This window comes from Panicum hallii, chromosome 1 (assembly GCF_002211085.1).
Source record: "Panicum hallii strain FIL2 chromosome 1, PHallii_v3.1, whole genome shotgun sequence".
In the NCBI taxonomy this organism is placed as follows: Eukaryota; Viridiplantae; Streptophyta; class Magnoliopsida; order Poales; family Poaceae; genus Panicum; species Panicum hallii.
In genome coordinates this window covers 57,773,000-57,782,379 of record NC_038042.1, presented here as the reverse complement: position 1 = coordinate 57,782,379, position 9,380 = coordinate 57,773,000, and the positions used below count along the sequence as shown (strand labels likewise).

At 48.7% G+C, this 9,380-nt stretch overlaps 2 protein-coding genes across 4 annotated transcripts; one reads left to right on the top strand and one right to left on the bottom strand.

Annotated features, from left to right (window-relative positions):
- Nucleotides 1-1,464: 1,464 nt before the first annotated feature.
- On the bottom strand, nt 1,465-4,371 carry LOC112902868 (protein CYPRO4-like). Its single transcript, XM_025972055.1, has 2 exons — nt 2,797-4,371; nt 1,465-2,054 (listed from the first exon to the last, which is right to left on the bottom strand). The coding sequence occupies exons 1-2, from the start codon at nt 4,369-4,371 to the stop codon at nt 1,773-1,775; spliced, it is 1,857 nt and encodes a 618-aa protein (XP_025827840.1). The 3' UTR covers nt 1,465-1,772.
- Nucleotides 4,372-4,791: 420 nt separating this feature from the next.
- On the top strand, nt 4,792-8,655 carry LOC112873428 (serine/arginine-rich splicing factor RSZ21A). 3 transcript variants are annotated; one of them, XR_003224750.1, is made up of 8 exons: nt 4,792-4,937; nt 5,639-5,740; nt 6,574-6,662; nt 6,906-7,137; nt 7,424-7,533; nt 7,623-7,750; nt 7,864-8,426; nt 8,517-8,655. XR_003224750.1 is itself a non-coding variant. In XM_025936385.1 (6 exons), exons 2-5 carry the CDS (start codon nt 5,652-5,654, stop codon nt 7,503-7,505), a joined length of 492 nt encoding a protein of 163 aa, XP_025792170.1. In that variant the 5' UTR covers nt 4,792-4,937; nt 5,639-5,651; the 3' UTR covers nt 7,506-7,533; nt 7,623-7,830. The 3 variants fall into 3 exon arrangements, 1 of the variants encoding a protein (XP_025792170.1); XR_003224749.1 differs by having other exon boundaries at nt 7,864-8,655; XM_025936385.1 differs by lacking the exons at nt 7,864-8,426; nt 8,517-8,655 and having other exon boundaries at nt 7,623-7,830.
- The last annotated feature ends 725 nt before the right edge of the window (nt 8,656-9,380 follow it).

The window sequence follows — 9,380 nt, the reverse complement described above, 5'->3', positions numbered from 1 at the left end:
CTCTAGTATGAGGACCCGGAGGCAGGAGGCGACGTGGAGCGCGACAAGAGAAGATGCCGCGTGCGTGACATCGCTTCGTGCCCGGCCGGAGCTCCCGGGTCGTCGTCCTCTGGTCGTGGCTCGTGCTCCTGCGATTTCAGCGAGCATCGCGATCCGAGGTGGGAGATTCCATTGTGTGGTGGCTGCGATTGGGATGGAAGAGACGTGGTGCTACTGAAACGGGGATAAAAAAAAGGGGCAGGCATGTTCCGCATGCCCAAGCAAGCCGAACCGGTCGTGCAGGCAGGGACCGGGCGCGGGAGACGTGTCGCGGCCTCACAGGGGCGCCGCTCGCCGGGTGACATGGCCGCCGGAGACTTGCTCTCCCTTCCTTCCATTCGCTGTTCAGCGACGGCCGTGCGGTGCTGCCATTCGCCGGTTGACATGGCACGCGGCAGGTCATCGTGCAGTGTGGGATTGATGCAAGTGGTTAGGACGATCCAATCGCCCCGATTACCGAATCGCGCATAGTCACCGTCACGCCGCGCTTTATGCCGGCCGACGGTGCCGTCGCCTTGCGGTACGTCGTACCTGACCGAAAAAGCGAGCCCCGTTCAGCTGGATGGATGGATAAGCGCGGCAGGCAGGCAGGAGCGGAGGTCTGTCCCAGCGAATGCTACGCGACCTTTGGACACGGTCCGGCCAGTCCTTTTGACTCCCTGCCCGGGGCCCTTCCCTTGGGCACAAGGCAAAGTCAGTAGGAGAGGAATGGATCAATGGCCTGTTGCCCGATGGGAGCGGAGTCGTGCCGAGAGGTTTCTGCGGAGGCGGCGAGTACAAGGGAGGGCGCAAGCAAAGCGCAACCACCGCGGGCTGGACGTATGCCTTTCAATGGGGCGCCGGGGCCGTAGACGTTAGGTGAGGGGGAGGTACGTGTACGCCGCCGCGGGCAGCTAGCTGTTGCTGGGTGGCCTTATCCGGATTCTAGAAGGGGAGGGGAGGATTAGTAGTAGCGTTGTTAATTGCTGTAGATCGTTTCATGATTAAGGAAGGATAGGACGTCGACGGGGCCGGTGCCGTACTTCTGGCTAGTTGAGCACAGCAATTGGATACGACCGGAGCAGTGTGATGATGACTGATGATGGCATTTTCCCTTCGTCGTCATGGTTCGTGCGTGCCGGTGAGGCAGCAGAATGTGTGTGTGTGCGCTGGCAGCTGCGCCAGGCTTCTACACGACCACACGGGAGATGAGCAGAAGAGACCGACTGGTGCTTCGTTGTTGCGGCTGTGTCGTTTGGACATGGTGGGCCATTGCTCCTACTACTCCGAATGGGCCGGCTTATAGCCCATCTGAGGTCCACAAGGCACACCAGCGAAGTGAACTTAACGACAAACGGGCTTCCCAAATGTTAGACACGCATGGACTGAAGAGAAAGATCAACAGACTTGAGATACAAGTAGTTACACACACCGGGATACAAGGACTCGAGTCTCAAATCAACATTTCTTCATGTGCATATCCTTTTACACATGCTGTCTACCAAACAAATAGTACATACTACATACAACTTGACTGAGCCACAACAAATGACAATAACCACAGTACAAGTTGTTACCAACTTCCTGAAGGAAGCTCAATCAGTTTTCTACCAGGAAACTTTTACAGTCAACCATGTAATGAAACCAACCAAACCGTGTAAGACAAAGAACAAACCAACCACTAAAACGAACGGAAATCTGTAACTTCTCACACTATCTTACACAAACGAAAAGAAAAATCAAAACTGCCGGAGCTAGCGCCTGTTTGCTATACTGAAGGAGCTGACTTTCATCGGTGTCGCAACCACTAGAGGAGCCTCGGGACTGTCACTAGCTGCAAACTTCTCGTGCATGAAGCGGCTATCAACAATGGATTCGTCCTTGAGGACAACCTTGTAGCAGAAGCAGCTCTTAAGGCCCTGCTGATCACGGTAGCATTCATGGTTGCTATCCTTGACTTGCTGAAAGTTCCATATGACACTGAATTTGCCAACTGTGGCAACAAGATGCTTTTCCTGCTTTCCATTCTCTGTTACCTGAGGAAATCAATGGCACACAGAGGAACACAGATCAGAATGAATGCCAAAGATATTGAAGAATAAAAAACTTATGATTTCAAGCAAGCCAATTTACAAGCAAATGATCACTGTAAGGAAATAGCAACCGCTAGTGGAAGAGCACTTGGCTGTATTGTTGTGAACTTGTAACTGACTGTTAACTCATTATCATGCGAGTATAAAAAACCTCAGCAAGCTTATTTTCTGCCTTCTCAATTGTTGAAGGATGTACTTCAAGGTTATGTAAACAACTATAGTATGACTGCAAAATGGTAGATAAGGAACACACTTATATGACCCCTACCTCAAACTGATACTTCTTGCTATGTGATGTAGTATTAGAAGCCATGCAGTCTAAATTGACATGGATTCTGTTCGTACTAGTTTTTACCACCTTGAAATAAACGTGAATCAGAGGTAAAATGCGTAGAACACTTAACACTGTGAACAAGTTCTTCCCCCTGCAAAATTGGTATTTAATTGGTACAGAGTTACATCTTGTGATAATAATGTGGTTTGATTACAACACCATTGCAGCAACTTTACTAAACAACAGCCATTATGGACACAAAACAGTTGCATATATTAGTTAGTGCAATAATATAACTTTACTAGATGATATGCTTAGCAATTAGCATGCACATCTGAATAAGCTTTCTATTTAAATTAACCAGATTATCAACAGGAACATCTATTATTATGAGCTCAAAATAGGACTTACCCATGAGAACTGCCCGCCATGGAATTTGTTGTCAGTCCCTGCTAAAACTGAATCTAGTGGAGTGAGCTTGAGTAACCTTGGTGCAGCAATCCTATTTCCCATCCGCCCACTAAACCCAGTCTTTTCTTTCCCATCTTTGTCCTTAAAGATGGTGCAGATCAAAATCAAGTATGTGTCAGTTGTGCCCAAGATCCATTTCCCATCATAAGTAACATCCACATGTGTAATTGGGGACCCAAGCCCTGGGAACGCTGTCTTTGCCATACGCATTGAGCTCTTAGAATAGAGTCTGATTTTGCCATCCACTGAACCAACAACTATCGAACCATCCCCAGTACTTGCAAAGCACTGGAAGTTAGTGCCCCGCGAGAACTGATGACCCTGTGACCAATTCAGCACTGGCAACTCTGATGAGCTACCAACAGTCTGCACTCTGCCTCTGGCATCGCGCATATCCCATCTGCACAACCGGTTGTCATCCAGCCCCAAGAATGTCGATCCGGAGGATTCCAGCTGCGCACCCTTACTATCATTGGCAATGTCTCGCATTGTAATGTCAGCTCCATCCTTCTCGAACCGCCATTCAGCTACGACCTTTCCAGTTTCAATATCAACATGGTGAACGCCATTAGAACGCAGAGACTCTCCAGGGCTCATCAGAAGCATGTTTGTTTCGCCGCGCATAAGGAGAGCCTTTTTCGGTGTCGAATAGGCGCTCCCACTGCCACCACGGCCACCTGAGATCCTCACCGACGCACCCTTTCCGTGCAAGCCATGCTGGAAGTTCTTGACAACCTGTATCCCGGCGCCGCCGACCAAGAAGCTGTTGTCAAGCGCTCCAAGCGCGAGGCTCTGGATGCTGTCGCCGTCGCCGGCCTCCTCCTCGAACTCCTCAAGAAGGTCCCTCGCTGGAGCGGCGTCGGGAGGGTGGAGGCTTTCCTCCGCGTCGGCCCAAACAGCGTCGTCGGCCTCCTCGGGGCGCGCCCACGCGGCGAAGTCAGCGCCGAACACCTCCTTCCGGCCCTCATCCGTGGCCTCGACCCCGTACGTGTTCTCGAAGAGGCACCGCTCGTACTCCACCCCGAACCGGCGGAATTCGGCGTCGGTGGGCAGCCGCAGAGCCCATACGGAGCCGCCCGCGGCGAAGTCCGCCCGGCGCTGAGCAGGGTTCGTCTTCAGCTGGAGCGCCGAGTCCACGGGGGCGGAGACCCGCGGCCCCGGGCGGACCTCCAGGAACCACCTGGGGGAGGAGGCGTCGTCGCTCGCCTTGTCGACGAAGGCGTAGGTCGCGCGGCGCTCGTCGAGCACCCAACGCGCGGAGGTCGAGGCCCCCCCGACGTGGAGGTAGAGCTTGGCGGCGGTGGGGCGCTGGTACTTGAGATCGAGCGACCTGAGCTTGGCGTCGATGGCCTCGAGCGACGCAGGGGTGGCGGTGCGGAGGAGGTCGTCGTCGCGCTGGCCCGCGCTCGCGGCGGGCTCGGAGATTGGGGATCGGGCGTCGTAGTCCTCCTCGTAATCCTCCTCATCGTCGGAGGAGGTGAGGTCGATGTCCTCGCGGCTGTGAGAGCCGCCCATGGCGGTTGATGCGGAGGGGAATTCCGCGCGCGGGGTTTGCGAGGTGCGGTGCGGGAGAGGAGATCGTGATGGAGGCGGGGAAAGTGAGGTCGGAGCGGCGGGGAGGGTGTATAAGTACGCTGCGGGGAGCGCGGGGAGGGCAGGGGATGGTCGGTGCGTACGCCTGACGCGACGCGCCCCACTCGCCGGGGACGGCGAGGAGGTTGCTTCGCGAAGGGGATGAACGGATTTGGTTTTCTCGTTTCTTATTTCTTTGATTAATGACATGGAGAGGGAGGTGGGCGAAGGGAACTAGGAATGCAATGGTGACAGTTGGGCCGGGCCTGGCGAAAGCTGGGCTAAGGTGAAACAAGGCGTCAAGGCCCACGCGAATATAAGGCTCGCGTGAACGCCCGATATATGGCAACCCGGCCACCCGTCCCCGTCACCTTCCTGTCACCTCCACACACAACCAGAAGCTTCGCTTCACTCTGCCCTCCGCCGCCGCCGCCGCGCCTGCAGCCGCCGGGGGCAGGAACTTGCCCGTGCTGATTCCACGCGCCTGCTCCCGTCTTGTCTCCGCGCAGGTAACCCCAATCCCCTCTGATCTCGTATCACGTCTGTCTCCGCATCAGTTAGTCGCTCCAGATTTCGGAACCCTAGAAGCGTATCTGTTGGTATTTGTCGCCTCCTGCTCTCGATTTGTGTAGTGGGCGGGCGATTTTGCAGTTCGTCTGGTCAGCAGGTGGTTCGATTCGCTAGCGCCTTTTGTTTTCAGTGATCATACCGTGCCCATCTCGCGGTGGAGTTGTTGCGCGTTCATAGCGTATTCCCCTGACGCCTATTACTGTTGTGAACATGCGGCTCCTCGTTAGCTTTGCTGCTCAATAGTGACACTTGAATTACTTCCTTGGTTTAGGGATCTAGCTTTGCAGACAAGGATAGGAACTTTTTTTTCTTCTTGTTATTATGATTCTCACTACAATTGTTGGAAATTTATGACGTTTCAAATTTTTAGCTGTAGCAGCAAAGCAGCGGTTGGTAGACGTGTTTGTTGAGCGCAATAATACAGATTGTTGAATTACGGTTCAAGGTGCTATTAACACTGGATATTGCGGCATGCGGTGTTGGTCTGATGTTTAGTGGGGTGGTTTTTTTTTATTTCAGATACTTGTCCCTTATCCTTATTGTTCTTTAGACATATTGTTTGTGAATGTGTTCTTTCAGTTAATTGTTTGAGAATGCAAATTTTAATTAGCTCAAATGTTCCTCACTTGACTAAATTCAGGAATCTGTTCATAATGGCACGTGTGTATGTTGGCAACTTGGATGCCCGGGTGACTTCTGGGGAACTTGAAGACGAGTTTCGTGTGTTTGGAGTTCTGCGAAGGTAACTTCTGTTAAGCCTTTAGCCAAGCTCCAAGAATTCAAATGGAAAAGAGATGGGGCAAATCTCTTTCGTGGTGTAGGGATCTCATAGGAAAAGAGATACCGGGGCCCCTACTACCGGGTTGGTGGGGGTGGGCTCTAGGTGGGGGGAAAGAAGAGTGGGTACGGGGTCTTCTTTTACTTTTATTAAGATGTCAAGTCGGGTCAAGGAGATTAATATAAGTGATTGACTTGTTTACTTGGGAGAAATAGCTAGGGCGGCGCAAATCCAGTTTATGTGTAACAATGTTTATGTAGTAGTAATAGCTTCACGATGCTTCAGAGATTGGGTTCAATAAATTATTGGGGAAAGCGATAGTGCATAACCAACTTGATTTCGCTTCCCTCATATTGTTGGTCAAATGTTTATGTTGAGCTTGAAGTAATCAAATCTCTTTCCCAGTTCATTAGGCCTGTTTCATACACTGTGATAGTGTGATCTTTCCTTTCGAAAGGCTCCGACCGCCTGACCAAATTTATTGATTACAGTGGCGTTAAACTTCTTAACTTGACCATCCAAATCCAACAATATCATCCACCTATAGAAGTTTTTTCATATTTAGAGAGGTGCTTTGTGACGGTTATGTTCACTGTTCAGTCCCTTCCAATGTTGTTTTCTTATATGAAAGGTGTTTCTGATCTTGGAGGTATTCATTGATACTCATCTTCATGTCGGTTCTAGTGAGCTGATCAGTGTACCTGTTGCATATCCTTTATGACTTCTTGCTTTTACAATATTAGAAGTTTAGATTTGTTTCTTCTGCAGCCATTTGCTAACTTTTGTTTCTAATGCAGTGTCTGGGTTGCACGTAAACCACCTGGCTTTGCATTTATTGATTTTGATGATAGGAGGGATGCGGAGGATGCAATTCGTGATCTAGATGGTATGTATCTGTGCGTTTTGGTTGAACTTGCTTCGCCTGGACATTCTTTTATTTCATGCAAAATTTCCTGAAATTGTTTGATCAGCTGTACATGTAGAACTTGGTTCCAGACTTCCAGTTTTAACCTTGTTTGGGTGAATGAAGCAAAATTTTGATCATTCTGGATTTGCATGTTGTTACTCGTTGTTTAGGTCTTATTCATAGCTGGTATTAACTATACTTTGATGCATGGTTTCTATATAGGTAAGAATGGATGGAGAGTTGAGCTATCTCGTAATTCCAGTGGTCGTGGTGGTCGTGATCGGTATGGTGGATCTGAGTCGAAGTGCTACGAGTGTGGTGAGACTGGGCACTTTGCACGTGAATGCCGTCTGCGTATTGGCTCTGGAGGTCTAGGCAGTGGAAGGCGTCGCAGCAGGAGCAGGAGCCGCAGCCGCAGCCCCAGGTACCGAAGGAGTCCAAGCTATAGTAGAAGGTAATCCGGTTTTTCTTCTTTTTTGTTTAGCTTGTAGATTTTGATTGTGCGAATTAACTCTCGACTCTATTGTTCTGCCTTAGTTGGTTATTTCTTTCTTTGGAAACTGATATGATTTTGCTTTAATGCCCTCCTATTGTCGATTCATAATGGGCTTGGCTAGCCTGCTTTTTGCTTCGACTTTGCCGAACTGATTTTATCATTTACCATGCTTCTCTAATTTCTTTCCTTTTTTTTGAAATTACATAGTACAAAGCTCTGACTAAGTTTACTTCTCTTCTTGCAGAAGCTATAGCCCTCGTTACCGCTCTCCGAGGCGCCGTAGTCCTTCTCCAGCTCGTGGACGCAGCTATAGCAGGTCGCCGTAATACAACAGCGACCAATATAGGCTAATGGGTAATGCAAATCAGTGAAATCCTCAATTCTAAGTCGCTAGACGGATTTATAGAGCGAGCTTACTTACATCGTCACATGCTGTTTTGCAGAGATAATGATGCCTGTACTGGTGACCTGAAGCCCGTGTCTGATTCTTGTTCTGTGTGAGAACTTGCTCCTTGGTTTGGCTGCCAAGAACAAATTCAGAACTGTCGTCAACTGCATGACTTCAGTTCAGGTTTAAAACTTCATCTAGCATATTGTGATTGTCTTGATTATGTTGTTAAAAGATATTAAGATCTGGATGTATTATGCAACTAAGACATTACCTTTCTTCTGTGTGTTAAAAAGGCGTGTTCTGCTTAAACGACTTGGCCATCTACGGCTCTCAGTTGTAGTCTGCATGGTTTTGTTCGTCCTTCATTCTTCGCACGCCCTTCCTGCAAACGAATGCCAACCTTCTATTACTCCCTGCCTTCGATGTCTCGTCAAGTCATCATGACTGAAATTCTTCACCGAAGATGCTACTTCGTCACAAATTATAGTAACATCCTTTTCCTCCAAATAGTTGATTAGGTTTTAGTGTACAGAGAACTAACAAATGCAGCTTGCGAAAGTAATAGGGCCATTGATTTTCTTCATAGAACAAGAACTCCACAGCATGTTGCTAATGCTGCTGTGTGAAAATAAATCTACAATTGTGCATGCTGGGGATTGGGGTGAATGAAGTGTGGGCCTTCAGCTGCACCTAGTTGGGCATCCAAGGCACTTGATCAGGCTGACTTCAGCAAGGGGCACAGCCTTCGACTGACTTGTTGGTTCTATTCATTGTGGTTTTGGTTCTACACTCCACGGTCCCTGTGTTCTGCCTTCACTGCATAATCATGATTGGTAGCTTATGTTGTGCCTTTGTGGTAAGTTTTTTCTTTGTAACTTGGGTAATGCTTATGTTGTGCCTTTGTGGTAAGTTCTTCATAACTTCAGCTGTTTTCTTTTCACATCAGTGTTGTCGGACTCGTTCAGTTGTAGTATAAATATTTTTTCTCTCTCTCTCTAGAATATAAATTGTAATTGTATGCAAGTATGTTCACAAAATAATGTACAGATTTGAGGTATATCTTGAGTGAGGACCTTTCCAATGTACCCTATAGTGATGAACTTCTCCTGACAGTGCTGGGATTACCCACTTCTGCAATGTGCCCCTGCCCTTTTTGTACTGCTTGGTCTTATATCTCAGTTGTTATATCAATTGTACCTTTGTGCATTCGCGTCTAAAGCCCACTTTTCTGTATGCACTATAATTGGTATAAAATGATGAATGGCTTGTGCTGCTGATGGTGATGGTTCTAACTGATCTTTCCATAGCTTTAAAGCTGATATCGTGCATCAATTCTAGTTAACCTAACCTGTATGCCTGGCGTGTTTTTGGTTGTTAAACTTTGGCCAAGTCCGCAGTATGCCTGGCGTGCTCTCTGGTTATGGTACGACTTCCTGGTGGGAGTTTTGTTGCTTTGGTATTTTTATATGCAGTCGTGTTATCGTTGGCTCGGTCTTCGGATCAGATGGTGAGCTAGCCTGCTCAGTGTTAAGCTTGTTTTTCCGTCGTCTTTTATACGGTGATGTATGCTTGTGCACATGTGTGTTTGGCTACCTAGCTCAGTCCGGTGCGTGGGTGTCGGTATTACTGAGCTAACGAAGCGCATTATTATACCTTAGCTGTTTTTTCTGGTATAAGAGACGGGTATCTGTACAACATATTTTTAGTTGCCGTCAATGTCTCTTTTGTTTGTTGGATGGAGCCCAAGTGTTGGCCTGAAGATGGATATTGGATACGTTTGTCCTATGCAAGTCAGATGCACACGTGATTT